Source organism: Rhinopithecus bieti, unplaced genomic scaffold, assembly GCF_001698545.2.
Source record: "Rhinopithecus bieti isolate Rb0 unplaced genomic scaffold, ASM169854v2 scaffold_31173, whole genome shotgun sequence".
Taxonomy (NCBI): domain Eukaryota; kingdom Metazoa; phylum Chordata; class Mammalia; order Primates; family Cercopithecidae; genus Rhinopithecus; species Rhinopithecus bieti.
In genome coordinates this window covers 1,532,648-1,551,079 of record NW_016813861.1, presented here as the reverse complement: position 1 = coordinate 1,551,079, position 18,432 = coordinate 1,532,648, and the positions used below count along the sequence as shown (strand labels likewise).

Below are 18,432 nucleotides of genomic sequence, written 5' to 3'. Positions count from 1 at the left end.
GATAGTGCAAAGGTTTTATAGTCTTTTTCTCTTGAAAATCACACCAAACTAGGTTTACTCGAAGACTGTTTTCTTCCTGTAAATTTTAGATATTCTTGTTATTTGTCTTCCTTTTTAGAATGGATAATTCAAAGCGAATACTTTTTTTTTTTTTCTGAGACAGAGTGTCACTGTGTTACCCAGGCTGGAGTGCAGTAGCACCATCTCGGCTCACTGCAACCTCAGCCTCCTGGGTTCAAGTGATTCTCCTGCCTCAGCCTCCCGAGTAGCTGGTATTACAGGCATGTACCACCATACTCAGCTAATTGTTCACATTTTTAGTAGAGACAGAGTTGTGCTGTGTTGGCCATGCTGGTCTTGAACCCCTAACCTCAAGTGATCCGCTCACCTTGGCCTCCCAAAGTGCTGGGATTACAGGCTTGAGCCACCACACCCGGCCTGAATATTTTTAAAATCTAGATTTATGTTTTGTTAGGATTTTTTATAGGTAGAACACTGGAGGAAGATCAATGACCAATATTTATGCTGACTTTTTAGTCAATTTTAGACATTAGTGTTCTAAACTGAATTTCTCTTTCTTTTTAGGTTTGTCCAAGACTGGTTTTCAGAAAGGATGCAAGTGGCCAAAGTGGATTTCTCTACAGTGTTACCACGCTTCATTTCTCTATATATCTTTTCCTTTCTGAGTCCGAAAGATTTGTGTGCAGCTGCCCAAGTCAGCTGGCCCTGGAAGTTTTTAACTGAACAGGTTTAATATTTGTCACTTCCTAGTAATAGGGCACAAGTACAGCTGTAATCTTAAATGAGGCTACTAGGGTAGCTCCCTTCCCTGAAGACAATAGCTGAGGGTACCTGATCCATCCCTTACCCTTGAGAGAAAAAATAGGGATAAGTGAAATACAATAATGTATTTCTATAAATAAATAAGGCATATAGACTAGTCCAATAATTCCTGTTACTTAAAAAATCTTTAAATACTCAGTATAATTATTTAGAGAACATTTTATCTTGGTTAAAGAAGTTCACTTTCTTTTGAGACGGAGTTTTGCTTTGTCACCCAGGCTGGAGTGCAGTGGCGCAATCTCGGCTCACTACAACCTCCACCTCCTGGGTTCTAGCGATTCTCCTGCCTCAGCCTTCTGAGTAACTGGGATTACAGGCGCCTGCCACCACACCTGGCTAATTTTTGTATTTTTAGTAGGGACGGGGTTTCACCATGTTGGTCAGGCTGGTCTCAAACTCCTGACCTTGGGTTCCGCTTGCCTCGGCCTCCCAAAGTACTGGGATTACGAGCATGAGTCACCGCACCCTGCCAAGAAGTTCACTTTTCTTCATGAAAAATGATTTATGCTTTAGATTTTGTATATTATCTCCGATAACTCAGCTCTAGAAACTGCTACACAACCACAGCCTCAACTGATCCCTTATTGTCTAACATCTGTTAAAGAACATACATTGAGATCTTAACAGCAGTTGAAAGCAGTTAAAAGCAGCAGCTGTTTAAAATTAACATCTTTTGCCATTAATTCTGCTTCTAGGCTGTCCCTTTTCTTGTAAAATATTTAATAAAATGTAACAATACACATACTTTTTTTTTTTTCAGAGACAGGATCTCATTCTATCGCCCAGGCTGGAATGCAGTGGTACCATCTGGCTCACTGCAACTTCTGCCTCCCAGGCTCAAGTGGTCCTCCCATCTCAGCCTCTCAAGTACCTGGGACTATAGACATGCACCACCATGCCCAGTGAATTTTTGTAGTTTTAGTAGAGATGAGGTTTCGCCATGTTGGCCAGGCTGGTCTGGAACTCCTACGCTCAAGAGATCCACCCACCTCAGCCTCCTAAAGTGCTGGGATTACAGGCGTGAGCCACTGTGCCTAGCTTAGTCTGTTTATATTTCTGTAAACACTTATATATTTGTGTTTAATCCATCATTTTACTATTTTTTGTTTGTCGCATTTAGTTTTTTCCCTCTCCCTGTCTTCCTTTGCGTTAATTAAAAATTTTTTTTTCAGGCTGGGTGCGGTGGCTCACGATCCGAGGCTGGCGGATCACGAGGTCAGGAGATCAAGACCATCCTGGCTAACATGGTGAAACCCCGTCTCTACTAAAAATACAAAAAAAAAAAAAATTAGCCAGGCGTGGTGGTGGGCGCCTGTAGTCCCAGCTACTTGGGAGACAGAGGCAGGAGAATGGTGTGAACCCAGAGGCAGAGCTTGCAGTGAGCAGCGATCGGGCCACTGCACTCCAGCTTGGGCAAGAGAGAAAGACTTTTGTCTCAAAAAAAAAAAAAATTTTGTTTTTTCAATTGTTAGATTATTTAACAGTTATTTCATGGTTACCATAGAGATTATAACATATAACCTTGTATTAATATTACCTTACCATTTCTAAGGCAATGCAAGGAGCTTAGAACCCTTTAACTTCATTTACCCTCCTCTCAGTTTCCATGCTTTTTTGTTAAAGATTTTTATTTTATATATACTAATAACTAATAGCCTACTGTTGACCAGAAGACTTACTGATAACGCTAACAGTCAATTAACACACGTTTTGTATGTATATTATATACTGTATTCTTCAATATGGCAAGCAAGAGAAAAGAGATTGTTATTTAAACATTCATGAGAAAATATATTTACTATTTGTTAAGTGGAAATGGATCATCATAAAGATCTTCATCCTCATGTTGAGTAGGGAGGAAGCTGAGGAAGAAGAGGAAAAGGAGGAGGAAGAGGAAGGGTTGGTTTTGCTGTCTTAGGGGAGGCAGAGGTGGAAGAAAGCGCGTATAAATGCACCCATGCAGTTCAAACCCGTTGTTCAAGGGTTAAGTGTGTAAAATAAACATTTATAACACATAAACACTTATCTCACAAATCTTTATTACTATTGTTTTATGTAGTCAATATTTATTTATATATGACCATATTTTTTTCTGTAGCTCATTTTTTTTCTGTTCTGCATCTCTTAGTTTCCATTTGAGATCATTTTCCTTTTACATTCTATTTAATATTACCTCGAGTACAGGTGTGCTGCTGATAAATTCTCTTAAGTTTTTGTGTGTCTGAAAATATCTATTTCATCTTCATACTTAGAAGATATTTCAGTAAGAAATCTGAATTCTAGGTTGGCAGCTAATTTTTTTTATAGAGCTTTGAAATATTTCTTTTTTTTTTCTTGAGAAGTCAAATTTTATTGTTGATCCTTTAAAGGTAACATTTCTATCATCTCTAGCTGCTTTTTGGACTTTTTCTTTCATTTTCAGTGACGTTATTGTGATATACCTAGGTGTGAGTGTTTATGTATCTTGTATTTGGCTGTGATTTTTGAGTCTGAGACTTAATGTCTTTCATCAGTTTTGAAACATTCTCAGATGTTATTTCTTCGTATTGATGCTGCCCCATTCTCTCCCTTTTTCTCCTAGTATTCCAATACTTATAGGTTGGAAAGATTCACCATGTCTCGTAACTTTCATATTCTTTTATACATTTTCCATTTCTGTGACCTTCAGTATTTCAGTCTGGATTTTCTTCAGACCCGTCTTTCAGTTTACTAATTATTTCTTTAGCTAGATTCTAATCTGATCTTAAACCCATCCACTGAGTTCTAAATTTCAGTTATTATATATTTTCAGTTCTAGAATACTGATTTCTTTTGCCAAAATTTTCCACCTAGTCATTTATTTTAGATATATTAATTATAGAGTATTTATTTCCCCAAAGTTCATGTCTGGTGATTACAGTATTTGGATTGCCTGTGGATCTCTCTATAGTTACTAAAAACCAAAAAGAAGACAGAATTCTTGTCTATTGTGTGTTCTAGTTAATTTTGATTGAGTACCGCATACTGAGTATACAAAATTGATGTGATCCTTTGAGTCTCTGGGTGATGTTATCTTCCTCCAGAGAGAATTTACTTTTGCTTCTGGCACATCTAGTGCTAGGAACAAATCATACAAATCTAGTCAAGGAATGAGATATTTCAAAGCTGGCTTCAGTCTTTGTGAGTTTGTCTAATTCAGTATTATCCTTCCTGAAAAGAATCTTAATTGAAAGCTGGTGTGATTACTAAGGCTCTTCCTCTTAGTGGGCCCTAAATTTCCATTTGTGTCCTCTCTTCCCTGTGAGAATGCCTAAGATTCTTTTCTAGCATCTAAGTCTTTTAGTCATAACTTTCTGTTTGGATTCTCAGCCTAACAAGCTTTACTTTGGAACTGACAAATGCCTTGAAGTAAAAAGTGATGCCAAATATCAGGCTTACCTCTCTGGGTTTCCCTTCTTTCTGGGGTCTCGGTGGAACAAATCCTTATTGCATTGATAGCTCTATAATATAGCCTTCAAATAATTGTATAATATTTGGTCTAGGTATTTCATTAGATCAAACCACATGAAATTTTCTTTTTCTTATGTCAAAATGGCTGCATATTGGCAATATCATATGCTTCAGTCAAAATTATTCTCAATAAGAGGGTTAATCTGAAAGAAACTATTCCACTATTGCTAGAAGCTGAATTCTCAGAATCTAGGGTTAATGTAACCAAATGCTATTGGAACACTAGATAAGTATAACAAAGAGGTCTAATACATACATTCACATATAATGTATATATTCATCAAATAATATTTTTCCTATGGAACAAGATATGCTTCTTATTTCCAAGTCAAGTTCAGATAGTAAGTCAATAGTAGCATTTAAAAACCTTATATCTGGCCAGGTGCAGTGGCTCACACCTATAATCCCAGCACTTTGGGAGACTGAAGCAGGTGGATCACCTGAAGTCAGGAGTTCCAGACCAGCCTGGCCAACAGGGAGAAACCCCATCTCTAGCAAAAATACAAAAAAACTAGCTGGGTATGGTGGCATGCACCTGTAATCCCAGCTACTCAGGAGGCTGAGGCAAGAGAATTGCTTGAACCCAGGAGGGAGAGGTTGTAGTGAGCTGAGATTGCACCACTGCACTCCAGCCTGGGTGACAGAGCAGGACTCAGTCTCAAAAAAAAAAAAAAGAAGAAATAAAAATAAAAGGCCAGGCACAGTGGCTCACACCTGTAATCCCAGCACTTTGGGAGGCCGAGGCGGGCGGATCACAGTATGGTCAGTAGATCAAGACCATACTGGCTAACACAGTGAAACCTTGTCTCTACTAAAAATACAAAAAAATTGGCCGGGCGTGGTGGCGGGTGCCTGTAGTCCCAGCTACTCAGGAGGCTGAGGCAGGAGAATGGCGTGAACCCAGGAGGCGGAGCTTACGGTGAGCCGAGATCACGACACCGCACTCAAGCCTGGGTGACACAGCGGGACTCCATCTCAAAATAAATACATAAAATAAAATAAAATACAATGTTTTTAAAAACGTTATATTTTATGTAAACATTGTAGAACAAATGGATTTGCATACAAATTCTCAGATTTTTGTACCAGAAATCTTAGTGTGATGAAAAAGTATCTGTGTACCTGAAAATATTATTGCTAGAAAACTGTCTGAAAACAATTTGTGACTCATCTTCCTCTTCTTTCTGAAGGATTGCTTATGGATGCCCAAATGCGTTAAGTTCGGGTGGTTTCTGCCCTATACTCCAACAGATAATGAGTATGGTGCTTGGAAGCGCCATTACATTGCCTGTGTGTCCCACTTAGACTGGCTGACACCTAGGGAGGCTGCTGCTACTTATGGGACGCTGAATGAACCCAAAACAGAAGATGAGGAACTACTGGAGAGACAAAGAGAAAAGCGCTTGAGGAAAAGAATTTGGGAGGAAATTGCACTACGTCACAGTAAGTAGCATTTTAAACCTTTATATCTTATGTAAATATTGTAGAAACAAATGGATCACATACAAATTCCCACAGAGGAGGACAGCCCTGTCTTTCGCAGTACTCTGAGTGACAGTCTTTATTTTCCAGATGAGCTTTTTTCTTTATTGTATATTTCAAGTTAATTGATGAGAAAAACAAAGATTTCAGACAAAATATGTAAGGTTAAATATCAATGTCTCCATTGCTATTCTGGCTCCTTTTAGGCTTATAAGACCAAAAACAAAGAGCAGAAAGATGTTTGAACACGGATAAGAAGCAAATAAATAGGTTCAAAACAGAGGAACTGGGAGTGATGAAAAAAGGAAGAGAAATGAAAGTGAGAACGGAAGCAGGGAAAATGCCATTTAAAAAAGGAGAAAGAGGACATCTTTTCCTCTCTTTTAAAGCCTCTTTCAGTTACGCCCCCTATTTATTTACTTTATTTATTTATATATTTTTGAGACAGGGTCTCACTCTGTCACCCAGGCTGTGCAGTGGTGCGATCTCTGGCTCACTACAGCCTCAACTTCTGAGGCTCAAGTGATCCTCCCACCTCAGCCTCCCAAGTAGCTGGGACCACAGGTGCACACCACCATGCCCTGCTAATTTTTTGTATTTTTGTAGAGACAGGGTTTCTCCATGTTGGCCAGGCTGGTCCCGAATTCCTGGGCTCAAGTGACCCACCCACCCTGGCCTCCCAAGGTGCTGGGATTCCAGGCGTGAGCCACGGTGCCCAGCCTCAGCTAGGCCTTATGCTTTACACAGTGTGTAAAAGAAAACAGCAAAACTGATTTGAGTTCTCCCGTGCTTTCTTCCCACTAACTCACCCTCCGGTGAGATTGTGACAAATAAGAAATTGCTTGAAGGCAAGAAGAAGGGCACAAATTAATGTGACACATATCAAAAGATTAACTGGTCTCCGCAAGAAAAGGGTTGCTTGTTCTCTGAGCTGTGTTTCTTGACCTGAAATGACTGGTAGCTCACAGCCACAGTGCCGAGAGGATGAGAAATCCAAACAGAGTACATGAAAATGGCTGTAATTATTGTCATTTGGAACCTTGCCCTGGTACAGCTTTATTTTTGATGCCTTTATCTGTGTGGACTTGGCTGAGAGAAGTATGAAGTAATCAGCCCCGCCTGCTGCTTTTTGTTTTTCAGAGGAGTTATTCAAAGTTAGACCCCCTTGGGTTAGTGGAACTTGCTGCTCTAGCGTGCTAAAGCCCAGACGCCAACCACGCCTCTCCCAGACTGTAAGGGAGCGAGTGGGATTACATGAAGCTTTGGAGAAACAGCTTGTTTTGACATCTTTAGAAATCTTGCCCAAGCGGTAAGCAAAATTCCATCTACTGACGGCTCAACACCATCCCAATACCAAACATTCACTCTAGAATAAATTTAGCTATCATGCAGAAATCTTGTGTAATTCTGTGGCTCATATCCTATGAAATATCAGTAAAGATAATTAATTTTCTAGAACAGTAGTCAAACATGCCTTCTGAAGAGGTAAACATATAACATCCAAAACTTACATTTTAAATATTCTTTTTTTTTTTTTTCTTTTGAGATGAGGTCTTGCCACATTGCCCAGGCTGGTGTCAAACTTGTGGCCTCAAGCGATCTCCCACTATCCTCCCAAATAGCTGCGATTACAGGCATGTGCCACTGAGTCCAGCTTGACATATTCTCAACTCTGCATTGAAGCTATATTGTAGATGTAGTATATTTTCTGTATAAAGTTATTGAGCAAAATAACATTTTCCACAAGTGTTTTCTATGAAGTAAGAGTATCCAAATATAACTTCCACTTATATTTTTATGTACAAATATAATTCTTTTATTACCCAAAATAGAGAAACATCAGCTGCATTCAGTTACCAAATCATACTATACACTGAAATTACCAGAAATTCAATTCTATCTGACATTCATAACCATCACCATTGTGCATCTGCTTAGAATTTCTTTTTAAACTTTTTTTTTTTTTTTTTTGAGATGAAGTCTCACTCTGTCACCTAGGCTAGAGTGCAATGGCACGATCTCAGCTTATTGCAACCTCTGCCTCCTGGGTTCAAGTGATTCTTCTGCCTCAGGTTCCTGAGTAGCTGGGACTACAGGCGTGCACTACCATGCCTGGCTAATTTTTTTATTTTTAGTACAGACGGGGTTTCACCATGTTGGCCAGGCTGGTCTCGAACTCCTGACTTCAGGTGATCCACTGGTCTCGGCCTCCAAAAGTGCTGGGATTACAGGTGTGAGCCACCATGACCAGCCAACTTTGGATTATTGAGATCATATAATCTCACTCACCTATGTTTCAAATGAGGAAACTGAGGCCTAGGAAGGTAACATGACTTACCCACATGTCAAAGTGTCAAACACTAGAACCTAAAACTCTAAGATTCCAACACTTTTTCAACTTCACCCACTGACGCTACATATGGATCTCTGTGTGTCTGAACATTTGTGAATGTGTGCATGTACATTTACTTGTTCAAGGCACATAAAGAATTTTAAGAGGCCAGGCATGGTGGCTCACGCCTATAATCCCAGCACTTTGGGAGGCCAAGGTGCGAGGATCACTTGAATTCAGGAGTTGGAGACCAGCCTAGGCAACGTAGCGAGACCCCATCTGCTGGGTGTGATGGCACACACCTGTGGTCCCAGTTACTTGGGAGGCTGAGGTGGGGGGATTGCTTGAGCCTGGGAAGTTGAGGCTGCAGTGAACTGTGAGGACACAACTGCACTCCTGCCTGGGTGACAGAGCAGGACCCTGTCACTTAAAAATCAAACAAACAAACAAACAAACAAACAAAAATATATATATATGGAATTTTAGGAAGCACAGGGAAGCCCCTGCTGCTGGTATTGTTGGAGGTGAGGGTGGCTGTGGAGAGAATGAAGATATTATTCAGGAACAACTGAGGCCTAGAAGGAAATTCACAATCTCTCAGCTACTTCTTTTTAAATATCTTTTTGAACTCCAAATATGTCATTACATTCATTTACGAGCTAAGTAAGTTCTGAGAGACTGTTCCAGCATCCCACATGTGGCGGAGGAGAGGCTCAGAGAACAGATTTGGCCTCACCCCACCCAGGAGCTCCATTTGCTACTGTCCCCACAAACCACAGGGAGAGGCTAAGGGGGCCACGTGCCTTGTAGATTAGAGCTGATGCCCAGAGACATATGCTGCTTACTTACCAAAACTCAAGGTAAGAGAACATGAAAACTTCTCGTATTTCCTTTTTCTCCATAGAAGCAATATTTCTGGAAGCCATTCCTACCCTTTATTATCAAAGAAATATTGGCATGGAGTTCATAAAAATGATGACAGCTCTTCATATGCTCTCCGGCCACACTTCATATTAATATCATCCCGGATTCCTGCGTATGAGGTAGAGTATGTTATGAGGCCAGTCCTGTCCTGATAGTTTTTTGTTTTTTCTTTTTTCATCTAGACTAGAGGGTGTGTGACAATCTTTTGGCCACCATGTTTATGAAAAATGATTCAACTTCTAAAAGGAAAATCAAGCCAGGTGTGGTGGCACATACCTGTAGTCCCAGCTACTCAGAAGGCTGAGGTGGGAGGATCACTGGAACCCAGGAGGTGGAGGCTGCAGCGAACTGTGATCATACCACTGCACTCCAGCCTGGACAACAAAGTGAGACTCTGTTTCTATAAAAAAATAAAAGGCCATGTGCAGTGGCTCACACCTGTAATCCCAGCACTTTGGGAGGTCAAGGTAGGTGGATCACCTGAGGTCAGGAGTTCAAGACCAGCCTGGCCAACATGGCAAAACCCCATCTCTACTAAAAGTACAAAAAAAATAGCCGGGTGTGGTGGTGTGCACCTGTAGTCCCAGCTACTCAGAAGGGTGAGGCATGAGAATCGCTTGAACTCAGGAGGTGGAGGTTGTAGTGATCATGATACTGCACTCCAGCCCAGGTGACAGAGTAAGTCTGTCTCAAAACAAACAAACAAACAAAAAACAGAAGCGATAAAGGTAATCATAAATCAAAATTATTTTGAAAAAGCATTAAAGGCCCAAAGTTTTAACTGAGGCCTTTTAACTGAGAGGTGACAACTTACTCAAGTGTCAAAGTTTCAAACACTAGAACCTAAATTCTGAATTCTAAATCCTAAAATTCCAGCACTCTTTTAGCTTCACCCATTGATGCTGAACATTTGTGAGTGTGTGTGTGTGTGTGTATTAGTCCGTTCTCACTGCTATAAAGAAATTCGCAAGACTGGGTAATTCATAAAGGAAAGAGGTTTAACTGACTCACAGTTTGACATGGCGAGGAGGCCTCAGGAAACTTACAGTCATGGCAGAAGGCTAAGGGAAAGCAAGGACCTTCTTCACATGCCAGCAGGAGAGAGAGCAATGAGCAGGGGAAATGCCACTTATGAAACCATCAGATCTCATGAAAACTCAGTGTCACAAGAACAGCATGCGGGAAACCGCCCCCATGATCCAATCACCTCCCACCAGGTCCCTCCCTCAACACAAGGGGATTATGGGGATTACAATCCAAGATGAGATTTGGGTGGGGACACACAGCCAAACCATATCAGTGTGCATGTCCAGTAAATTTCTGTTGAATTTAATTTGTTGCACTTAATCCAAAAAAGGAGCATGCTGATTAAGAATTACTTTGAAACTTCTCTGAAATTCCCAAATAGTATTATGTAACCACCATCTCACGAAAGAACAATGTCAGAAATCTTGTTTGGTTTCTCTGTAATGAAGTGATATATTTTAATTTTAATATGAATAATATAAAAATAAAGTAAGCACAAAGACAATCTTTGTATCTATATATGTGAGTGTATTTGTATGTATATATGTGTATGTGTGTGAATATGCACACATAGAGACATATACTTAGAAAAGTTTCTATTTGTAACAAAATGGCTCCTTTTAAGATATGAACTCACTTCTTCTGGGCATCTAGGAGTCAGCTCTAATCACTGATAACCGGTGAGCTCAGTGGATCCACATGAAAGCAAGATCAGAGCCTTAATCTCCATGTGGGCCATAGATAGTTTCCGCAGTGTTTAACAATGCATCATGCTGGCCGGGCATGGTGGCCCACACCTATAATCCCAACACCTTGAGGCCAAGGCAAGAGGATTGCTGGGACTACAGGCACATGCCATCACACCTGCCTAATTTTTTATTTTTTGTAGAGACAGGGGTTTCACCATGTTGCCCAGGCTGGTCTTGAGCTCAAGTTATCCAGCAGCCTCAGTCTCAAGTTATCCAGCAGCCTGAGCTCAAGTTATCCAGCAGCCTCAGTCTTCCAGAGTGCTGGGATTACAAGTGTGAGCCACTGTGCTTGGCCACTATTACTTTTTAAAAGTTATTTGTATGTCTTTGTGCATGTTGTGCACAAAGATAAAAAGGCTGGAAGAAAATAATCTAAATTGTTAATAGTATTTATCTCTGAGTGGAGTTACATGTGTACTTAATTTTCTCCTCTTATAATTAGAAATAAACTAATTTTAATAGAAACCAATGAAGGAGGAAGCTTATCTTCTTCCATAATCTCTGAAAATTCTTTAGAAATCATGGCATATTTTGTATCCATTCTATTTCTTTCATTAATAAATATTCTAAAATAGTGGGTCTCGGCTCCTGCAGCTTTGGTTTCATTCTCCAGATGCTAGTGGAGAGCGTGAAGGCTGGCGTCGTTTCTGTGGTATATGAACACAGCATAACCTTGGAGAGCCTGCTGTATCTGATAGAAAAAGCTCTGGACGGGAGGAAGGCACAGAGCATGGGAATATTTAGCAATGGAGATAGCAGAGAAATCAATTTACTCCAAGGTAGGCCTGGGGGTTGACGATGAACAACCATGCCACTTCATGCCGTGCAGTGTGTCCACAGTATGACTTTTGGAGGACTATTTCAGTTCCAAGTTGCTAAGATGTATTGATTTTTTGGCTTTATGAAAAAAGTGAGGCTTTTATTTATTTATTTATTTATTTATTTATTTATTTATTTGGTTCAGGTTCTCTTTCTGTCACCCAAGCTGGAGTGCAGTGGTGTGATCACGGCTCCCTGCAGCCTGGACTTCCCAGGCTCAAGTGATCTACCCACCTCAGCCTCCTGAGCAGCTGGGACCACAGGTATGTGCTGCCATGCGCATCCAATTTTTGTATTTTTTGTAGAGGTGGGGTTTCTCCATGTTGCCCATGCTGGTCCCAAACTCCTGGGCTCAAGTGATTCTCCTGCCTTAGCCTCTTGAAGTGCTGGGATTACAGGGGTGAGCCACCACACCCTGACTTGAAGCAATTTTTTTTATGACCGTTTTTTCAAATTTTGATTAAAGAAACAGGTTACTGTCTTAACCATTTTGAAGTGTGCAGTTCAGTATTGTTGGTTCACATTGTTGTCAAACAGATCTCCAAAAATTTTCCATCTTGCAAAACTGAAACGCTGTGCCCACTGAAAACAAACTTCTCTCTTCTCGTTTCCACAGGCCTGGCAACCACCATTCCACCTTGTTTCTGTGAATTTGAGTATTTTAGATACCTCTTATAGGGGAACCACACAGTATTTGTCTTGTCTTCTTGTGAATTGCTTTTTTTTTTTGAGACAGAGTCTCGCTCTTGTCGCCCAGGCTGGAGTGCAGTGGCACAATCTCAGCTCACTGCAACCTCTCTCTGCCTCCGGGATTCAAGTGATTCTCCTGCCTCAGCCTCCCAAGTAGCTGTGATTACAGGTGTCCACTACCATGCCTGGCTAATTTTTATATTTTTAGTAGAGATGGGGTTCCACCATGGTGGCCAGGCTGCTCTTGAATTCCTAACCTCCAGTGATCCACCTGCCTCAGCCTCCCAAAGTGCTGGGATTACAGGCATGGGCCACTTTGCCTGGCCGTGACTGGCTTATGTCACTTAGTATAATGTCCTGAAGGGTCATCGGTGTTGTATGTGTTCCTTTTAAGGGCATATATACAGCATGTTTTGTTTACCTGTTCATCCACTGATGGACACTGGGTTGCTTCCACTCTATTGTTGAATATGGGTATGCAACCATCTCTTTGAGATCCTGCTTTCAATTCTGGATATGTACCAGAAGTGAGATTGATAGATTATATGATGGTTCTATTTTTACCTTTTAAAGAAATCTCCAGCCTGCTGCAGTGGCTCACACCTATAATCCCAACACTTTGGGAGGCTGAGGTGGGTGGATCACCTGAGGTTGGGAGATTGAGACCAGCCTGACCAACATAGAGAAACCCCGTCTCTACTAAAAATACAAAATTAGCTGGGTGTGGTAGTGCATGCCTGAAATCCCAGCTACTCGGGAGGCTGAGGCAGGAGAATTGCTTGAACCCGGGAGATGAAGGTTGCAGTGAGCCGAGATCGCGCCACTGAATTCCAGCCTGGGCAATAAGAATGAAACTCCATCTCAATAAAAAAAAAAAAAAAAGAAAAAGAAAGAAAGAAAGAAAAAAGAAATCTCGATGCTGTTTTCCATAGCAGTTGCATCATTTCCTAATCCCACCAACAGTGCACAAGGGTTACAGTCTCTACACATCCCACATCCTTGCCAACACTTATTTTCTGTGTGTATCTGTGCTTTTATTTATTTACTTTTGTTTTGTTTTGTTGGTTGTTTTTGGAGACAGAGCCTTGCTCTGTTGCCCAAGGTGAAATGCAGTGGCGTGATCATAGCTCACTGTAGCCTCGAACTCCTAGGCTCAAGTGATCCTTTTTCCTCAGCGTCCTGAGTAGCTGATGCACACCATCATATCCAGCTAATTTCTATTTTTATTTTTTAGAGATGGGGTCCCACTATATTGTCCAGGCTGGTCTGGAACACCTAGCCTCAATCAATCCTTCCACCTCAGCCCCCAACATGCTGGGATTACAGGTGTGAGCCACCATGCCTAGCCTTTTTTTTTTTTTAATAGTAGCCATCCTAATGGATGTAATATCTCATTGTGGTTTTGATTTGCATTTCTCTGATTAGTGATGTCAAGCATGTTTTCATAGGCTTGTTGGCCATTTGGTTATCTTCTTTAGAGAAATGTCTATTCATGTCCTTTGCACATTTTTTAAAAGTAGGTTATTTGATTTTTTTCACTGTTGAGTTAGAGTTCATATATTCCAAATATTAACCCCTTATCAAATATATGATTTGCAAATATTTTCTCCCATTACATAGATTTCATTTTCACTCTGTTGATTGTACACTTTGATGCACAAAAGTTTTAAATTTGATGAAAGTGCAGCAATTTTAATAACAAATACCAAGATCTATAAATTGGTATACACTAACATTTATTATATTCCTAGTTGGCTTATACTACAAAGGAAAGGAATGGCTGATATCGTCAACTTGTTACAGGGCAGCTATCAAAAATCTCAATGGGGTGGAGCATGGTGGCTCACACTTGTAATCCCGACACTTTGGGAGGCCGAGGTAGGTGGCTTTCTTGAGCCCAGGAGCCCACACCAGCCTGGGCAACATGGCGAAACCCCATCTCTACAAAAAAATACAAAGAAATTAACTGGGTGTGGTGGCACACACCTCTGTAGTCCCAGCTACACCTTGGGAGGCTGAGGTGGGAGGATCCCTGGAGCCCACCAGGGCGGAGATTGAAGTGAGCCATTGAACCACTGCACTCCAGTCTGGGCTACAGAACAAGACCTGGTCTTAAAAAAAACAAAAACAGGCCGGGCGCGGTGGCTCCAGCCTGTAATCCCAGCACTTTGGGAGGCCGAGGCGGGCGGATCACAAGGTCAGGAGATCGAGACCATCCTGGCTAACACGGTGAAACCCCGTCTCTACTAAAAAATACAAAAAACTAGCCGGGCGAGGTGGCGGGCGCCTGTAGTCCCAGCTACTCGGGAGGCTGAGGCAGGAGAATGGCGTGAACCCGGGAGGCGGAGCTTGCAGTGAGCTGAGATCTGGCCAGTGCACTCCAGCTTGGGTGACAGAGCGAGACTCCGTCTCAAAAAAACAAAACAAAACAAAACAAAACAAAACAAACCAAAACCCCAACCCCTGCCCCTCAAAACAAACCTCAATGGTTACTTTTTTTCAGGAGAAAGAGATGATGAATGTTTTAGAAGTAAATATCTAGTTTCTATTCTTATAACTTACATTATTCCTTGCTTACACTTAAAATAAAATTGTTTTAAAACTTACTCAAATGAAATCTTCCATCATTGTGGGATGAAGGGAAAGAAGGAATAAGATGGTCCCAGATATGGCTGGAGTAAACCAGCAAAATGGCAAAGTGAGTCCCTGAGTCACCTGTCAAATTGCCATCTCTGTGGTTGGGACTTCATGTACTTGGAAAGTTTCAGTGAAATTTATCATTGGCAGAAATGAATTGTCTTTTGTTTCACTTTACCTTACTTCTGGTTTTCCCTGTTTAGCTTACCTGTGCCTAGGGCAAGTTGTGTTTGACGTCGTTTTTCTATGTCCTCCCAAAGTAAAGCACAGATACTATTTGTTTGGGGTTTAAATGTATAATGACATAGTAACTCTTCTCTAAATGGTGCAGAGATATTGGCAAGTTTATATGATGGGAGTAAGTTTATCTCGTGTAGAATGTCCTATTAGAGTTTCTTGATCTCAGCCTTTTTGTTCTCCAGGTAAGAAAAGTTTTCAAACTCTGCCTTTTCCTTATTCTGGGTGTTTTTCTGCTTTTTTGTTTTGTTTTGAGATGGAGACTCACTCTGTCGCCCAGGCTGGAGTACAGTGTCGCAATCTCGGCTCACTGCAACCTCCGCCTCCAGGGTTCAAGCGATTCTTCTGCCTCAGCCTCCTGAGTAGCTGGGACTGCAGGCATGCGTCACCATGCCCAGCTAATTTTTGTATTTTTAGTAGAGATGGGGTTTCACCATATTGGCCAGGCTGATCTCGAACTCCCGACCTTGTGATCCGCCTGCCTCGGCCTCCCAAAGTGTTGGGATTACAGGCATGAGCCACCGCTCCTGGCCCTTATTTTGTTTGTTTTTTAAGCAACAGTAACAGTGACAAAATGCCTCAAACAACTAGTTTCCTTCTATATAATTGTGGTGTTTTCCCAAAAGCTTTTGCTTTCAAAACAACATCAAAACAAAGTCGGCTACCCTGTCACATGAAGAAGTCCTTTCTCCCTCCCAGTGGGAGGGAGTGAAACACCAGAATTCTTTGCCTGTTTTCATTTCATCACCAGAGCCTGGGAATGTGGAGTTTCCAGGACTCCTTTAGAAATGGGTCCAGACCCATGTAGCTTAGCGGAATCATCACACAGAATTGTCGGGAATGAGAGAAAAGGAGAGTTTCAGTTGATGGTTACCATCTCTGGGAGCCTTACTTCTGCTCTGCATTATTTATTTTTTGATTGACAATCCTGGGAAACAGTTCTACTTTGGAACTTGGTTGCAAAGTCCCATGACTTGCTGGCCATCCACCCTAAACCCTGCATGCGCCTGATATCTTACCCTGCTGCACAGTGGAGGCAGAAATGCAATGTCGTAAACCTGAGTGCCTACTGTCCAATTCCAGGATGTGAAGGAGAACAGGGCCATGGTGATGGCCCCGACATGGTGCAGGAGGAAGCAGAGATGCCTCAGGTATCCTGGTCTTATAGGCAGATGGCATTTTGATTTTGTGCTTACATTTTCACAAACTGCTAATAATTTCTGTTCAGGATTATGTTACAAACTAATATGACATTTTGATTTTTTTTCCTCAGGCTATAAAATTGGTGTTAAAAATTTACTGAGGCCTGAAGTGAGAGATTTCTGGGAGAAATTAGGAAGCTATGTAGCCACTGAAGAAGAAGGGGGTCACGTGGACTTCTTCATGCCCCTTGGAGCATCAGGTTAGCTCGGAACACCTCATAGAGAGACAGTGGCCTTGCCACTTCATGGGGATATGTTGTGAATTATTGAAATGCCCCTGGGTCAAATGATTCAGTCACATTTCATGCTTCAATTTCTTTTTTCTTTATACTTCACATATCCAGGTATTTCAGGAAAGTAGCAGTGAGGGATAGTGATGAGAGTAACCTGTCTCTGCAGAAATACAGTCCCTAAATGGCAAGACCCAGCAGCATTATTTATATTTATTCTGGAAAACACAATACAACCAGCATCCAGGATATAAGGGAAGGTGCCTGACCATCATAGGAGCCATAATCATTCAATCCGAGAAAACACCCCCTGCCGCCTTCTGAACCTGGAGTAGGCATGACCTTTGGTGACCAAGAACCTGAACTTGAGTTCCATCCATATCATCATTTAGCTTTGTGGCATTAGGCAAACTTGTGGACCTCCATTTCCTCATATGAAATTTAGAACATTAGTATCTTAGTGTGTCTTAAGGACTTGTGAATATCAAGATGACATAAATATTTAAATAATAAATATAGTATATATTCTTAGATAATATTAAAAACAGCGAAGTGCTTTATAAAGATAAGTATGGCTAATGACTAAGGTTGCTGATATCATTTTAAGTGGCTGCCTGTCTAGAATCAGCAACTGTGATTCAAAGTTGATTTCTATGCTTGAAGAGAAACTTCAGAAGCATTAAGTCAAATTCACTCTCTGGAGATCTGTTCAGTAAAAGCTCTGTACTCACGGACACTGTTTTACCGAGCAGAGCGGGGGAGAGGGAGTGTGAGATTAAATTACCTCGTGCTGTGTCGTTGTTGTTAGCCATTCCTTGGGGAACTGTGAGTTTTAAAATTCTTTCTACTCCTCAAATTTCACAGGACTGTTGGACACATGCAAAGCAAGCCCCTGGCAGGCTTCAAGCAGGGGACAGGAAAAAAAAGAATGGGAAAGAATTTTTTAAAACGTGCAAATAATTTTACAAAGTTATTCCAGTTATATTTATATACATACATACATATATATATATATATTTAATCTCAATTATGTAGAAAATACGCCGGTCAGGTATGGTGGCTCACGCCTGTAATCCCAGTACTTTGGGAGGCCAAGGTGGGCAGGTCAACTGAGGTCAGGGTTCGGGACTAGCCTGGCCAACATGGCGAAACCCCATCTCTACTAAAAATAGAAAAAATTAGCTGGGTGTGGTGGCGGGTACCTGTAATCCCAGCTACTCAGGAGGCTGAGGCAGGAGAATCTGCTGGGAGGCAGAGGTTGCTGTGAGCCAAGATGACACCACTACACTCCAACCTGGGCGACAGAGTGAGACTCTGCCTCAGGAAAAAAAAAAAAAAAAAAGAAAATACGCATAGAAAGATCTAAAAGGAAATATACCAAAATATTAACAGCACCTATTTCTAGATGTGTTTTATAATTTTTCTACTTTTCTACTTTTGAACTTAGTTTTAAAAGACTAGGTTACAAAGAATTGGATGGTGTGATCTCATTGTTTACAACATGCGTGAGTTGGTGTATGTATTTATAGAAAAAGATTTGGAAGGATGTATACCAAAGTGTTGACACTAGTTGGATATAAGTGAGTTTTCCTTTCTTTTTTTCTCCCTTTAACTTATTTTGTCTCAATTTCCTGTAATGAACTAATATTACTTTTATAATAAGAACAAAACAAATATTTTAAGTGAAGAAGAAAGGACTTGGGAAAGTATTGAAAGGCAGAATAAGAATAAAGGGGGGAAAGTAGATTCAGTGACGTAAAAATTATCTCAAG

At 41.0% G+C, this 18,432-nt stretch overlaps 1 protein-coding gene across 5 annotated transcripts in view; it reads left to right on the top strand.

Moving 5' to 3' along the window:
* The window catches only part of ECT2L (epithelial cell transforming 2 like), a 124,173-nt gene that overhangs the window by 46,435 nt on the left and 59,306 nt on the right, over nt 1–18,432 (top strand). For all 5 annotated transcript variants that reach the window (XR_001880846.1, XR_001880847.1, XM_017848982.1 and 2 more), the window contains exons 4-9: nt 586–748; nt 5,523–5,775; nt 6,955–7,123; nt 9,051–9,189; nt 11,459–11,624; nt 16,502–16,630. Coding sequence is in view for 3 of the 5 variants with exons in the window: in XM_017848982.1 (XP_017704471.1) it covers nt 586–748; nt 5,523–5,775; nt 6,955–7,123; nt 9,051–9,189; nt 11,459–11,624; nt 16,502–16,630 (1,019 nt within the window). In the remaining 2 variants the exon portion in view is untranslated. The remainder of the gene's footprint in view (nt 1–585; nt 749–5,522; nt 5,776–6,954; nt 7,124–9,050; nt 9,190–11,458; nt 11,625–16,501; nt 16,631–18,432) is intronic.